Here is a 17161-nt window from a genome sequence, read left to right on the forward strand (position 1 = left end):
AATTTAGATTTAAAAATGCGGATTTGAAATTAAATTAATAATTAATATCGGGATTTCTATTGAGAGTGCTTGATATGTGTGAACAAAAATGAATCATCTGTCTATAGCGGTTTTCAGTCCATCTCAGTATGTTATAGTTTTTATAGCTTTTCTCCAAAGAGTACCGAAATGTTTAGAATGGTTTTAATAAATAGAACCAGAGAAGAAACAGAAAGGAATGAATGAACAAGGTCCTTTTGTCAACTGGGTCTAGAGTGTCAAATCTTTGGTGACTAAGAGTCAGTCGATCTGGAGACATTATACGAGAAAGATATACCTTCTGCGTGCGATAATAAAGAATTAAAGTTGATAGTTAAATCGTTTTTATATTATTCAGACAATTCCTATCCATAATCCAATAATTTCTTAGTCGACAACTTTAGCCTTTTGTTTATAAGGAAGTTTTCTGAAAATGTTGGATAATCTTGAAGTTTCTGGAATATTATAACTTAAAATTCAATGAAATATCTAATGAACCCCCGAGTCGACATTTCTGCCATTAACTACTTCTAAATACTCTAATTTAGTCTTCGTTCAGACCTCAGAGTCTATTCGGAACTAACATACAAAATTTGAATGAATCCTTAACCCAGTGTCTCGCAAACTGTGTGCCGCGGGAGAATGTTAAGTGTTCCGCAAAAGATTTTCCAAGTTGCACTAGATATTCTGAGATTAATCTAAAAACCAATTTCTGATAACTATAAAATTACCCAAAAAGTAGTCATTTAACTTTAACTTAATTAGCCAGAACGCAGGTACTCGTATTTGCCCTCCCAAACTTTGTCGTAACAACAAGATGCACAAGCGAGGGGGTACGAATAATGCAAATCTGTTCCCAGAAACAAGCCCATTCATCACATTAAGCTTAAAATAAAAATATGTTCCTTCCTATTGTACCAAATATTAATTAATGTACCTATTTGTAAAACAAATTTTTTTAATTATTTTTAAATATACGTTTTCTTCCGAAAATTTATTTAGCTTAGTGTGCCGCGGAAAAGAAATTCCTCAGTTAGCGTGCCGCAGACTGAAAAAGTTTGCGAGACACTGCCTTAACCGATTAAAACCTTGATTTTAGCTTCCGTCTACTCCTGAAAAATATTCTACTCTCTTCATGGCCTCCTAAACCTTTTAGTGTTCATCTTAGACCTCCGAACCTTCTATCAATTTTAAAATTTAGTATTCAATAACCAGTTGTAGAGTTGCAGTATAATATTAGCAGTGTTTTCCCTAAATTCTGTGGCTACAGTGTTTAAATTTCAAAAAATGTTGTTCAACATTTCACGTCGTCTCCGTTTACCTAATTCGTCAGGTTTTTCTAGACATAGTTTGCATTCGAATATCTAGCGTTAATAATTCAGGAACTCTAATGTCCAACACTGTAAAATGAAGGAGTCTCGGCCCTTTATGATTTTTCCCCAGATGTTGGTTTTCTTCGCAAGGATACTTGGTGAACAGGCAGGGTGAGGGTAAAAGAGTGGGTGATTTGCGAGGGGCTGGAAATTATATTGTCCTTTACAGGCCTGAATGACCACCATTATCATTCTCTCGTAGATATTCATACTGCTATGTCTCCTCCGTAGTTTTGAGGATCTTTCACAAAATTGAAAGTGTTTCAAATCTAATTTTTTTGTGACCAATTACAATCGAGTGAACAGTGATGGGAACTTTCAAATTTCCGTGTACGTGAAGAAGTGAATTTTTCTCCAAGTAGTTTGGGACTCATGTACACAATGAACGTAAATTATAATTAAATAGTATCGTAAATAACACAATCAAATAATAAACAAATCAATAATTTCATAGAAGTTCATTTAAACGAGATGTAACACAACCGAGTTTTCTTTCTGCTTGAAGTATATCAAGTAGTCACTTTTTATTGTTTCGTCCCTGCCATAGTCGCAATTTGTTAGGCTGAATTGAGGACTATCTGAATAGTGACGTTTGAGACCTACAAGGGTTCGCTGAGTACTAATCGATTGCCTCGCTCAGACCTCTTGAATAATAAAAGGGACATAACTACTATTTCCAGGTCCATTTGAGGCTTAAAAACTAAAGTATTTTTTCGATGCTCAGATCTCACGATAGCCTCATAGGCCTCTCGTTGGAACTAAGTTTGAGGCACAATAAAAAAAAATGTCAACTCGGGGCTGAATGCAATAAATTCAAACCTGCTTGATTTTAGAATAAAAACATGAAAATTCATAAACAAATGACGCTGAATCTTTCATTGATTAAAACCTCAATAAAACATTCTCTTGGATTTTCGTCATTGTTAGGATTTACATAAAGATATAATTTTAATGGAACCATTAAATGAAAATGCTCTGAAACTCTGTGGAATAATAGTGTAACGAAAAATAAAAATACTAAAATGAAGATAAACATAAAAGTCGATGTTAATAAACTTTTTACTTTCTAATTTATCGGGTTATGTTTCTGTAGGTTTTGTGTCAATAAAAGTGACGATAAGAGATGAGAAAGATTTTCGTCAAAAATTTTTAAGAGCCTGTGGAGCTCTATAGAGCTTGTTATAGCGCAACGAATACAATGTTGACGCAAGCCACGAATGTGAATAAGAAAAAAGGCACTGAATGTTTCAAATGATAGTATAGACAATCCCCAAAGTCCTGGTATAAAACTGTAAACTACCCGGAGAAGCTATTGTCAATCGTACTAGAGTAAACCATTACCATTTATGACCGTCTCTATACCAAATTGAAATTATAAATGAACTGAGTTATTCATATAGAGCAGAATCTCAAGATTTTGACTAGATGCACGATCCGAATTTTCAAACACAGAGAATTTAATTGTTATTTAAAATCCCCCCTTACACAACGAACAAATGTGCTAATGTCCCAACGAATATTTAACAGTCTTTTGTCAATATTTCCGAGAATGTAAATTAAAAATGTGACATTATATTGATAGTGTGAATCAATTTTCTGCATAGATTTCAACACTTTGAATGAGAATAACAAGAAAGCATATGAAGGAGATAATCCCTTCAATCAGACAGCAATAAAAAATTTGCTGATTACTGGAAATTGGTAGCATGATAAATCATTACAGAGACGTAATATTATCTGGCAGAATATTTCTGGAAAATATTAGATGTCAAAAATATTATTTGAAAAATTATTATTCGTCAAAAATATTTATCGACAAAATATTATGTTTTAAATTTTTTTCAATTCCCGAAGTTTCAATGGACGAAACTAGAAAAAATTTACACTACAATGATTATAAAATCAATATATACATATTTTTTTTCCATCTCTGATATTTGTCTTAATAATATGCTATCGTGTGTCATTTCTCTTTAATAATATTTTGTCGTCTGATATTTTTGATTAATAATATTTTGTAATGTTATCCTTGGAATTTTGTATTAACAGTCTTAACAAAGGATTCACCGAAACTTGGTGCAGCCGATAGAGATGGTGGACGTGGAACAGTGCCCGTTTGTTCATACTGAGACAAATTTATAGCAGCAACTTCTCTATTCAGCATTCTCATGAGTTGTTCCATCCTTTTGGATTCACACTCCACATCCACGAGTATCTCGTACTCCGAGCCACGTCGAACGGACTTTCTCGACTCAATATGCACGACATTCACCCCCAAATCCTGCCGAGAATGAAAAATAATAGAACCAATAAGTCTCCACAGGTGTATCGATAAACTGTTATATTTCCTTCAAATTAACCGACAATACTGAGGCTCAGAAGCGAGTGATTCAGATGGCCATGAGGCTCAGCCAAGTGGGGGGAGACTGAACCTCAAGCCATTGCCATTAATTCATTACAATCGTGTAAACTTCATATGAATGTCTGTACAATCACACACTCGTACGAGTTTAAGATAAATATCAACATTTTAATAAAATAAAATCTTCAATTGCTGATATTTTTCATTTAGTTGAAAGGAAAATGATAATTCATTGATAATTACGTACTAGAAATACTTGTAGTGCTCGTACTAATCCTCCAACCTGATTCTTCAGGGAAAAAACAACGGAATTCTTCGTGTCTGTTTGCTCGTGTTTCTCCATCATCGGCATCTTTGTAAATGGTTTAAACATTTATTCGTTATTTTTGGTGATTTATGTGGGAATTAAAGAAATAAATGTATTGTCACAGTGGTCGCTGTGATTGCACGTCATCTGCTGGGTTCAAGATCAAATATACTATTTTTTAAAGGATGAAAAATATTTTTCCAATTCTTTACCAATAGATGTCAGCCAACCTATCACAGTTCCGAAAGAAATAAAAAAGTGCATTTTTTACACAAAAAATTGAGGTGAAAGTTATGGATTGTTTTCAAAATTCTCACTCCAATTGTGACGATGAAAAAAAAATGGAAAAATCTTTGTCCAGCCTACCGGTCTACAGTATCCAGTAAAAAATATCCAGACTAAAATGACCAATTTTATATTATCCAGTTACTAAAATATCCAAAGTTAATATGTTCGTTGACATTAATCCCCAGTTTCAAAATATTCCAATGATTATTTTCAAACTTTGAATCGTTGCACAATTTATTGTATTTAACTGCGCTCGACTATTTTCTTACTTTATTTCAGTAGCGAAGCGATTAATCGAGTTGAATCTGTTTTAAAATTTCGAAAGACATGATGATAGTGCCATTTTCATCGGGATTTTGTCTAGGAAGATCTACTGATTTGGCAAGATCGCTATTATTTCTCATATACTAGGTTGCCAAATATTCGAAGAATTAATGATTTTTCTAAAAAACATTTCGTGTAATATCTCAGTGTAAATTTGGGTCAAACCCAATTGCAACAAACCAAAAATGTTGCATGTTATTCAAAAACTTTTTATTATAATAGATCTTCATTTTTTTAATTTTTTGTACAAATCTCTGGGTAAATTCACTGTCTAAATTACAAGAAATCGAAAACGTTATATAAATTGTTATAATAATGTGTATAATATATTTGTGTATATTGGGTTCAAATTTGTGAGAAATTAAAAATGTTATATTTTTCCAAAATTCTCTCGCGACTAAAGAAATTTATTTCTATTTTATGGATATTTTTTGCTTTGCTTTTTTTTTGAGTTTTTTAGCATTGTTTTTTTTCTTTTGGATATTTTAGTATTTGATATTTTTTAGATATTTTCTACTGGAGATTTAGGCCACCTACAACACTGCGTACGGACTGGAGCACTCAATACCACCCCAAAACACCCATTTTTGTGATAGTCAATTCATTTGTAATATTATAGCATCAGAGTATTGAATATTGATTAGAAATTAATCAAGAACCGTTGAAAAAAATAGCTTATCTCTCATTAAAAATATAGTTCAGCGAAATGAATGGCAAATTTAGATCACAATTAGGTGCTTCAGGTGACGTTTAGAATGTAGCAAAAATTTTTCCATTTCGCGAATCGCCACGAATGGAGTGAGAATTTTGAAGAAATCCACAATTCTCTCTTGAGTTTTAATTAATAAATGTCTTTATGTTCTTATTTTTCTCAGAAACCGTCATGACTGGACCGGTATTTGTTGGTAGAACATTTAAAGGATGTGTATAAAAAAAACAGAATATTTTATCTCGAATGCAGGGAATGATCAACAGTTATAGAAGACGTCGTAACACCAGTTCCAATCAAACGTTAATCAAGTCGTTTCATTCCTCGCAAAGTTATAGCACTTTTAAGTGTTTCTTTTAATTTGTTTTGAAGCTAAATCGAGGGTCATAGAACTAATAGAAATTTCAGTTGGAATTTAGATATCTAGCAAATGCACTGTTGTTCTATAACATTATGTCATAAATTTCGTTCTCCACATCCTTTGGTTCTCCCCCAACCTGAACAATGAGAGCTCAATACTCTTGAAAAAATTACAGCGACTCAAAATACCGACTAACAAATCAATTTCTCTCCTGTTACAATCAATAAACTCAAACCTACTCAGAACCATAAAAAATCATTATAAAGACAGGACAAAATATATAGTATCTCAACTTTATTACAATTAAACACCTACACGAAACAAAATTTTAATAGTAAAATACAGTAAAAATTGCTATGGACCATTTCACTACAAGACCATACGTCATTCGTTTGAAAATTTCATATGTAACACAGTAAACTTCAAAAGTGCTAGAGTTTAAATTTGGAAACACACGATTGTTTTTTTTACGATTCAACATCGTACTTTTCATGTTAGTTCGCAGTATAAATACAGACAGGGCCCAGTTTAAAATCGATGAACAAATACTTTGAACAATACTACTATGAAACATAGCAAAACCACCATTGAATAAGCACGAATTGATTTTTGAGCAGAGCAATTTTTTTTAATCAGCTATGCAAAATTAAAGAAATACTATTTTGTACAATTTGAAGAATTGAATTCTCATATGACAATAAGTAGAAAAACGAATCGAGTATTTCAAAACTTAATGATGTACTGGTACTTGTTTGGGTTATTCGGGGAGAATTTTGAAAAAGATTTTAGAGCAGATACAAAATTAAAATTTACTCTCCTAAAACTAAAGCTTAAATAAATCACACAATTAAATAGAGAGAAGCCAATGTAGGGACGTTCTTCAATCCAAGTATGGTCCGCCAGGACAATGTTAACATAATTATGTTTTCAAATTATGGTATAAATAATCATGTATATTTAAGCACTTTAAACAATACAAAAAAAATATTATTCCCCTCAACTCACATCGTTCGGTTTATGCATAGGACTTCCTTCTTTGATTGCCCACTCCTCTCCTCGCCTGTACAGCCACATGCCCAGTAGACCTTTTCCGGACCCACTCATTTCCCTTGAAATTATCCAACACAATCAGAGAAGAAAAATGAACTTTTCACTTGGGACCTCTCACCGAACGTTCTCGTCACTCAGAATAAATTCGGAAATTGCTTGAGAAAGCTGATGCCACTGACGTTTTACAAGGAAGTGCCTTCCAGTGGTTGATATCCAGCTCTCTTAAACCTTCAACCCCTCCGTTCACCAAAGATGGGTAAGAGTTGCCATTGGTTGCGCGAATCTACCCTCATCTTCGATGTTTTCCTATTGGCTGGATTGCAAGATATTCATGGGGGCTCTGGGCTTGTTCAATTCCTCTCAGCCGTCGACATTGTTAGCTTAGAAATTTCTGCCTTTCAATGAATATTTCGTGACGTCACAGGAGAATACGGGAGACAAAAGGAGAATGAAGAAGGAAAGGGGAAATGGTCAATGAGTTGGACAGAAAGATTAAGCGAAAATTCTAATGACTTAAATCAAAACCCTATTCAAATGTTCATTTAACTGCTTTAAACATCTAAATGATTATTATGAAATTGTACGCGTCGTATGTTTAAGGAATTGGTGTTGATAGAATCCCATTTTTCATGTTTTTTGTAATTTTAAAAATATACCGCTCATCATTATTCAATGAATAAAAAATTTCCATAGTCAAACGCCTATTTTTATGAATTTTTTATAAAGCTGTGTAATTGTTTGTAAATGTTGGTCGAGAAAATAAGTTCTTCCATAGTGACAAAACGTCGTGAGCTACTGAATAATAATAAATTTTTTAAATGATATATTTTTTAAAATCAATTTCAGCTGTTTCTCATGAATTTGTAAAAATCTTGAAACAGTGAGAAAATATTGATAATGACTCCTTGATTGACTTTGTTAACATTTAGATTGTCACCAAAAATCGATGTCAAAGTTAAGGAAACAAAAAATTTGTTTTTACTATTAAAAGTGTTGAAATCTATAGATAAGATTTATTTACACTGTGAATCTAATACTAAATTCTGCACTTCCATCTCTTTAAATATTGACAAATCATTTCTATATACTTAACGTCCGTTCCATTTGCCAATTTGGTCGTTGTGTATGGAGGAGTGTCTCTTTAGTCTCTTTAGTCTAGTTAACAATTTGTTTTTTTTAGATTTGGAAATTTGGGCAGTACCACAGGATGTGGTAAAAATTTTGATATTTTGGTCTGCATGAGCAGCTCGGATCATTTATAATTTCAACCCGGTGTAGTGATGCTCCTAGATGGTAGTGGTTGGCTCCAATACGATTGACACTGACAATAGATTCTCTGGGTAATTTACATTGTTTGTACCAGAGGTGTGGTAATTGTCTAAATTATAATTCAGAGTAATTGACCCTCTTTTTCTGATAGTTCGTCGCTTGTGCTCGAATCATGTTTGTTGTTTCTAAATTTTAATTGGAAGCCAGGTTAATAAATGAATAGACGTTTAAGTAAGAGCAATTATATTTTACTATTTATTATGTGTTCACACTTTGAGAGCAGTCGTCGAACTGACAAACGATCTTGAAATCTCAAAAACTAAAGCATCACCATCATGGTTTCTTCCATTCCATAAACAGAGATTTGTTTATATTATTTAATAAACATTCATTAGCGTTTACGTCGTAAGACCACACAGACGGCCTCTCCAAGAAATAATTACCTCATAGTGTAATAAATATAAACTTATATAGGTCTGTAACATGATCGTATTGTTTTTGCTCTTTTCAATAGTCGTACTAGAGTATTCCACTATTTTAAAAAAATTACAGTAATCTGTGTAGCTCTATGTACCTTTAAATTATGTCACCAAATGTCCGAATGTCCACGTATGTAACCACGTTTGATACGCGAAAAAAAATTAGAAAACTGGTTGCGGCTTCTCACTTAACCCTAAAACGTTGCACTGGGGTACAAATATAGTACACCACGCCATATTTAGGATTGTGTGGAAACAAGAATCCTGCATTTATCGACTTAAATTCTGTATGATTTTTTAAATGAATTCTGTACGATTTTTTTAATAAATTCCGCAATTCCACTTACACAGCCGTATTCGTTATTAAAAAAGGAAGAAAATGATGTATAACAACATTTTCCAATTTTAATTTTTACCTGCGAAAAGTGCGGTCTAACGCGTGTGGTACGTTTGTACCCCAGTGCAACGTTCTAAGGTTAACACTTTATTCGCAAACTTAGTTTTAATTAACAATTCATTAGGGAATGATTTTTTTGTCAATACATTCCGGGTAAATATTTTTATGGGTAATCATCGCATCTTCAATTCCATTTCATATACTAACTCAAGTCATCAGTTTCTGTTGTAGAACTCTATCTGGAAGTCAATAACATTGAGTATTAAAAAATAGATGTCAATGATAACCGGCAAATGTTTATAGTTGGATTGGATAACAAAACAAAAATGGATAGTTAACAAAACAGGATTGCATTGAAGGCCTAGTGTGAATTACTTTGGTCTGTAACATTTTACGACTTACGAGCGATGACAAAGGAATATTTTTCAATGAAAGCCGTCAGAAACGGAAGGGTCTTGATTGAACGGAACAAAGACAGTTGTTAATGAAAGAGTGAAGGGTATCGTGAAGATGTATCTGACGGGGATTTTATCTTTTGTTTTCTCATGCTTTTTGGCTTTAAGCAGATACAGTACATTACTCAGGCGCCATCACTTATCACTATCGGAGGGCGTTATAGGGAAGGTGCCTCATACGCTTAGCAATTCTGACTCTATTTCTCTCTTCTTTTAACAAGATTGGTTGGATGGACAATGCAGGCACTAGAATGATGTGAGAAAGAATCAATAAAATTTTAAATAGTAACAAGCAACCGTCGACGCTATTCGGCAGAAGTGATGTGACCGTTATTTTACACGTAATTAGTAATTTTTTCCTCCATGTTTACCACTTTTAGTGGTAATATGCTTCTGAATGGATCCGTAGCAAGTGAATTTAAAAAACGACGAATCAGATATTCGCGATGTGATTGGAAAATTCGAAAAATATATTAGTTTATATTGCGAATAAATAAGATTCCATTCGATGGTTGAAATTTTGAAAAATTATTTCAATATATGAATTTACGTATTGAAAAGAGGAAAAACAATAGGATCATATTACAGACCTATATAAGTTATTGGAAATGGGTTATAAGAAATAATAATTCAATGAGTCATCACTACATAGTATAAAGCAAAGTCGCTTTTTCTGTCCCTTTGCCCCTTTGTACGCTTTAATCTTTGAAACTACGCAACGGATTTTGATGCGGTTTTTTTTAATAGATAGAGTGATTCAAGAGGAAGGTTTATATGTATAATAACATCCACTAAATAGTGGAGAAGTACTGATATTTTTGAGGTTTCTAATGTGATGTCGTAAATAATTACATTTTTTCCGCTTACATTGCAAACGCAGGCTGAACCCAACGAGTTTTATAAAAATAATGTACTAAGTATTGTACACATTGAAAAGGTCTACAGAAAAGTCCGTGATGGTATATGTCTATCTCTTATGGATAACCCACAATAACTTTTTTTTGCCGGAGCGAGCCGCTGTGTTTTTATATACAACTATTGAATTATTACGTTTAGTTTATTTTATACTATATGACGTTTACAAAAACGAATCGACGTGGACGGCGACAGAGCGTCACCCGAGAGTTTGTGTAACATAAACATTATTTTCTAAGTAAGAAAGAACAGAGGGTTCATTCATTAGGTGACGAATTTGGTTTTGGCCTTAGTCAGTCTCTTGGAGAGATCCATCGTGTAAAGACGTAACTTCCTCGTGCGATTTTAAAGAATAAATAATTTTCAAGAATAATCTTTTGCGTTGTGAACTTATTAATATATCCCACAACCAATAACAACGTTCACAGTTTTTCTATCAGGATTGCACCCGTGCGAAGCCGGGGCGGGTCGCTAGTTTAAACTATTTTATTCTTTATGATTCAAATCAAAATAATTATGCTCGGAAGACACATCCGCTTTGTAACGATTCCTTAGAGGAACTAACTAGATTTACAAAGGGAAACAACACCCTGGACCTTCTAATCACATGTGTAGTAATGACTTTTACTAGGATTTTTATGTTTGAGAATTTAATATTAATAAGTGGATTTTGATACAATAATAAGACAATATGATTTAAGCTCTGAAATCGCGCGACAATGATAGACGAATATGTGCTACGTTGGAGGACAGTCAAAGGAGTGTCTCGTTGGCAGGTCAAGGCCCGAATGTCCAATTCCTCCGACTTTGTCCATTCACCCCTGTGTGGTCCTTGGTTTGGGCCCGACGTCACTAGGGGGTGTCAAGTCCTCGTCCCTTCCCGTCGGGTCTCGGTTTTCCCTCGTCCCCGACCCAACGCAAAATTTTCCCCGCTTTACATGCTCTCAAAGAGTCCTATTCATTCCACTTTGTCTACATACTAAAATCAAGCCTAAATATCATGCCTCACACTTCTCAGCATTCGAACCCATAAACATGTCTTTCAACACTCAGAAGAGAATAAGATTGACTTTTGTTCTTTATTTATTTTATGAAAAATCCAACATAAGTTAATATTTATTATACTATGAGGTCACTGTTTCTTGGAGAGGTCGTCTGTGTGGTCTTACGACGAAAACTCCAATGAATGTTTATTAAACAATATAAACCAATCTCTGTTTATGGAAAGAAAGAAACCATGATGTCGACGCTTTGATTTTTGAGATTTCAAGATCGTTTGTCAGTTCGACCACTGCTCTCGAAGTGTGAACACATAATAAATAGTAAAATAAAATAGCTCTTACTTAAACGGCTATTTTTCATTAACCTGGCTTCCAATTAAAATCTAATATTACGTTTTATCTTGGCAATAGACATCTATATTATCCAGGCTCTATAAAAGGAGACATGTAATATTTCCATACGATGAATTTCAAGACAAAAAAAGAAAAATCTAGAAAAATTTGCAGATATAAGTATCAAGCTTTTAGTGGGTCTAGATGGGGGGACTCAAAACTAACATTTTGAAGAAAAAAACAAGCAGGTGACGAGCGTTATTCGATAGAAGCGATATGATCGATACTTTACGCATTATTTTTTTTTCTTCATTTTTGTCGATTCGGTTGGTAGTATGTCTCCGAATGGATCCGCACCACTTCGATCTCAGAAATGAAAAGGTAGATTCGTAATTTGAGTTAATTGTGGTTTTTTCGTCCACCAGGGGGGTTTAAAAAATATTTTTAACGTATTGGGAACAGGCACTTCAACAAAATAATTAATGTTGTAACAACCACCCGACGGAGTGTGTCCGTCGGGACAATATCTGGCGATTTTGACACTGACACGAGTATTTTGAAAGAAAAAATACATATTCTTGCAATCATTTTTGAGATATTGAAGAAAAACACCATTTTTTGAAAAGATGCTACATCTCAGGAACTACTGGACTGATCGCGATGAAACGACACATCAAAGTAAAGGTTAATGATAGCTATCATAATTTGGAAATTCTAATTTTTACCTACAAATTTTACAGTTTTTTTTGGGCTTCGCTTAAAATTAATCTTCAAAATTGCGAATGTTCCAGTATGTACACACAAATGTGATATAAAAGAGTTTTTTTTTGCGTTTCATAACATTCTAGATGATTTACAATTGCAATTAGAGAATCAAAAGATCGGTCAAATACAAGGCTTCCATTCAGAATCAAAATGAGATTGGTTTTCTAATTGTGCAAATATCTATAAAACCATTTTCAGAAAACGTTTAATATCTACGGAACTACTGAGCCGATTGATCCCATCTGCAACACAAATCGTTCTCGTTATGAGGTACATTCAAAAGAGGTGCATTTTCTTCCATTCCTTCCCTCTAACCGATCGAAATGCGGAATAGCTAAATACCTAAATTATATGGAACATAGTATTAGGAAGAATCTCAGGCTGATGATGTCTATAGACATTGGCTCTCAAGTGCATTCAGTAAAGATTGTTTCATTAAAATCTGCAACTCAGATAAGCCACATAATTACCTAACAACTACAAGAATGTTTCTTCGACAAACATTATCAATTATATTTAATTGATATGGGTGACGTACTTTAAGAAATTATACATTGTTCACTATCAAATTTAGCTACTTTTGAAAATGGAACAAAATGTGTTTCAAAACGTTAGATTTGGATGTTTAGCTGAAAATTAAATATGTGTTCTACTTCAAACATAATGTCCATAGGGCTTCTTGTCTCCTCAGCCGATTATCAAATCTGCCGATATCAATCAATCAATCAATCAATCAATAGAATTATTTAGTTGATCATACTCAAGTTAATGCACACAGTAATCGATAAATAATTCTTTTTTATCCCTGTGTCGTTGTATTATTTTTCAAAGTATCTTTTTATCGTTTACTATATCATATAGACCTTATTATTAGATTCTATGGTAATTTTTCTCTTGCTTGATGGGGTTCTTTATTATATAGGGTAGCAAACTTTAACATTCATGATGTGATTATATTCCTTTTATCATATACCATATACTCTACTGGGATTTTTACATATTTGTGGTATCATATTTGCGACTTCCTCTCCAACTATATCGAATTGTACCCCCGGACCTTACACACTAACTCACCTGATGACCAAGGGAAACCATGGAAAACCTTGGCCGATAGGACGGCGATCCTTCTTAGTTTGTAGACTCCGGTTCTAGACTCGAACTCAGGATTTTCCGGGTTCCGTCACCCGCCCAAATGATTTAACTACTTCGACCATCGTCGGTTTCCATTTCAAATGGTATTTTTTACTATATTTATGGAGTCCCTTACCATCGGTGATTGTATCATAATCTATAGTAACCGCTATTACCACAGATAGTTATTATTACTATAACCAACTAATGCTTACTATAACTTACTGTTATAGTCATTTTTACTAGGCGTAAATATTCGTATAGTTCTATCGATCATGTATCACATTTAACATTCAATGAAAAAGTTTAAAAAATTTGGGTCGAAGATTTTCCACTGAAAATATTTCTAAGTCCGTGACAGTCACGATTGGACGAGTAAGGTGTTGCTTCCATTGTGAAAACATTAAACCACAATATTTTACGTACTAGGATGAGTGGAAATGATGTCAGGCGAGCCTGAGGTTTGATGAGAACATGATCTGGTGGTGGCCAGGTTCAACTGATCAGGCGAGACTTGATGAAGAACTGATTAGTTTTTGATTTACCCCATCTGATCGGAAGTACTCTGATCAGGTTCTGATATGGTGAGCTTGATCTGAACCTGAGGTTCGTTCAGCTGTAATCACCTTGATCAAGTTCGGATGAGATGGGCCTGATCTTATACTGAGGTCCGTCTGTTTGCGATTATTCAGATCAGATTCTGATCAGTTCAACTTGAGCGCAAATCGAGCATTGTACTTACAATTGTCATCTGCTAGGCAAAGTACCGAGGATAAATGTCTATGTACAAAAAAAAGGGGGGAAACGCCTAGGTGCACGTGAACGGCGAGTGGTGCATACGTGTTGACCGCTTGCTCGGGCTACAACGACTTATTCGGGGAAAAGAGAAAAAAATGGGGAATTTCTCTACTCAATAAATTCCGTTTCAGAAAAAAGGCTCTCTGTCAAAATTCTCCTGAACGTGCCCATCTCATCTGTGCCTCGCTAAAGGTGTCAACAATGAAAAAATGATTAAAAGATGGCATGTACATTACTATGAACATGTTGCGCCGCAACACCCACCGTGCAGGATAGTCCGAGCGTTCATTCGATCAAATCCGGATCTGTTTGACGGGATTAACTTCTGATCAAGTTCCGGTTGTCTAGCCTCATTAAATTCAGATCAGTTGGACCTGATCAAATTCACATTTGGTCATATTGATCAAGTTCGGATCAGATCCGATTGATCAAGTCCAGAACGAGTGAAAGCATTAAATGCCTGATCAAGTTCTGATCCAGTCCTCGGATCAGTACCTGATTATACATGAGGTCTCACTTGATCCGAACTTGATGTAGACCTGAGTTAAATTTCCACTCGAGAAGATTGGGATGTTGCAGGATGACCTGAAGAAATCAATCTTACGTCACATAAGCAGGTATAAAAAGAATTACAAAATCCCAATGGACGACTTTGAAAATAAAAAAATTTGTTTACTGGAGAGCGATTCCCCTAATAAAAATCCATAATTTCACAATAGAAAAAAAAAATTCTGGTGGCTGAACGATGGCGACAAATATATGAAGCAGTTGAGACTTCGTTAAGAATTAAGCAAACTAGCAAATGAAAACAAGTGTGTTGATTCCACAAACACAATTTCCGTTCTCCTGGGTTTTTCAGAATAAAATTCTTAATCATTCCTAGATGAATATATACTAAAAATTAAATATTATCACAAAAACATTGTAACACTAATAAACATTGTAATATGACAGATATCAAACTAATATCATACGTTAGCAGATATCATATATCATATATTAGTGACATATTCAAGCAACTCTATTCTCTTTTAAGCTCCTCATTGTAATGCAAGCACAAATATATAAGATAACCGATAATGTACAATTCTCACCAAGAGACATACCTTGTTACCAATATAAATTTATATCAAAATACCCCCTGGGTATTCACAATGATAGATAAGCTAGAGAGTCTCGCCAGACCCAAATTTATACACTTAAAGAACCATTGTTGATACGAGTTTTTAAGCTTTGTAAATACTGTACATATTGACTGTATATTTCAATAATAAAAAAAACTTGGTTAAAAAAAGAAAGGTGTTGCTTCGGAGGACGTCCAAGCTCAGCACCGTTTCCTTAGGTTATAGTAGTTGGATGGGTGAGTCCGTAGAAATACCTCTCGCTCAAAAAGATCTCAGCGGAAGACATGGATGTAAGAGACCCAGTGCATCCTTCTAATCAGTGTGACAGAAGGGTACACTAGGACACTGCACAATCGACCGATTGAACAGTTAGGGTTCGCCTGGCGGTTACAGATCATTTTTATTTCTATTCTTTAATTGAGGTGTAGAATCCAAAAGGCAAGAAAACGAAGTTGGCTTGGAAATTCCAATCTGTGACAACTGGGAACCTCCTGGTTTTCGCAAATGCATGAAATATGATTGTGCTTCGTGTATTCCTGAGTGAGTTACAAACCTCGATCCCTAACTGGGCTCATCCTGGCTTGCACGAATGGACTTGAAATATGATTATGCTTCGTGTATTCTGTCAGTGTCCCCGGTACCTCATGCTGACCAAACCTTTCAAAATGGTACTCCAACGCAAGAGTCTCAATCTCCACAAAAGATCTTGAAAATATGCAGACTTTTATGTGTTCGGTTATGGAGCATTGGGAGGTTAATATAATATTCGAATTTAATTATGGAAACTAAACCATCAAAAATAGTACCTCGCTGAGTCCTGAATTCTATCAGCTGTTCGTTTGATAGTAACAACGAACCTTTTGTGAATTTGGGAGATGGACCATTGAGGGACAGTTCCACTGCTGTGAGATCCTACATATCTGGGTGTATGCCATGGACTACCTCTCCGAGGTCCGCCGTGGGTGCAATGTCGGCACTTTAAAAAAAAGGTGGCATCGTAAGGAGAGTCGTCGGAGAGCTTGTTAGCAGATCTGGATTTTGCCAAGACCGAGGAGACCTTGTTGTGGTTTCGCCAACTTTCCGAAAATCGCTGATCTACGGTTGGGGTCTTCCATGGTTTCCCTCAGCCCTCGTACAGTTGGGGGAAAAATCAGTCCCAGGGCACGGCAGGGGAGGGGAAGACAATGTAAAGGTCCCAGAGGGTGTATATGTGTTAGGGGTTGAGGATTGCAATTAATCTTGAATTTTCTAGAGTCGTAAATTCTAGAATTCTACTCTGTAGAAACAATCTCAGCTCTAACTACTGCACGCCGAATCGGTTCTTTATGCAGTTGATTCAATGCTTTGATAGTTCTTGATGAATTGAATGTGTGGAAAGGATGAGGATATGACAGGTGAATTCCGGGAGACTTAATAAAATCGGGTGGAACACTTTTGTCGTTTTCACTTTCCGTTTATTCAATGTAGAGAGTCTGCTAGTGGTATCTAGACAGAGCCGTGAAGGATGCGGTGACTAACAATTTTGAAAAATGTCCGGCTTATATGTTAATGGGCGCAGGTAACGTCGAACCAATCAGGATGATTTTGGTAGGTAGTCCTCATTGGAGAAGAGAGGATAGGAGGTTAGCCGATTTGAGTGGGATGGGGACAACTAGGATTTAGTTAGGACCTCCTTGAGGGAGACTAGGGAAGCAGGCAGAGG

The 17161-nt window shown here is 34.9% G+C and overlaps 2 protein-coding genes across 4 annotated transcripts in view; one reads left to right on the plus strand and one right to left on the minus strand.

Annotated features, from left to right (window-relative positions):
• Positions 1–6887, minus strand: part of LOC135167194 (tryptophan 5-hydroxylase 1) — a 38050-nt gene extending 31163 nt beyond the window's left edge. The window contains exons 1-3 of the mRNA XM_064130137.1: positions 6748–6887; positions 4001–4105; positions 3459–3672 (exon numbers count right to left, since the gene is read on the minus strand). Coding sequence (XP_063986207.1) covers positions 3459–3672; positions 4001–4105; positions 6748–6846 — 418 coding nt within the window. The 5' untranslated portion in view covers positions 6847–6887. The remainder of the gene's footprint in view (positions 1–3458; positions 3673–4000; positions 4106–6747) is intronic.
• Positions 1–17161, plus strand: part of LOC135167195 (JNK-interacting protein 1) — a 50538-nt gene that overhangs the window by 8520 nt on the left and 24857 nt on the right. The gene's annotated exons all lie outside the window — the stretch shown is intronic.

Source organism: Diachasmimorpha longicaudata, chromosome 11 (assembly GCF_034640455.1).
Source record: "Diachasmimorpha longicaudata isolate KC_UGA_2023 chromosome 11, iyDiaLong2, whole genome shotgun sequence".
Lineage (NCBI taxonomy): Eukaryota > Metazoa > Arthropoda > Insecta > Hymenoptera > Braconidae > Diachasmimorpha > Diachasmimorpha longicaudata.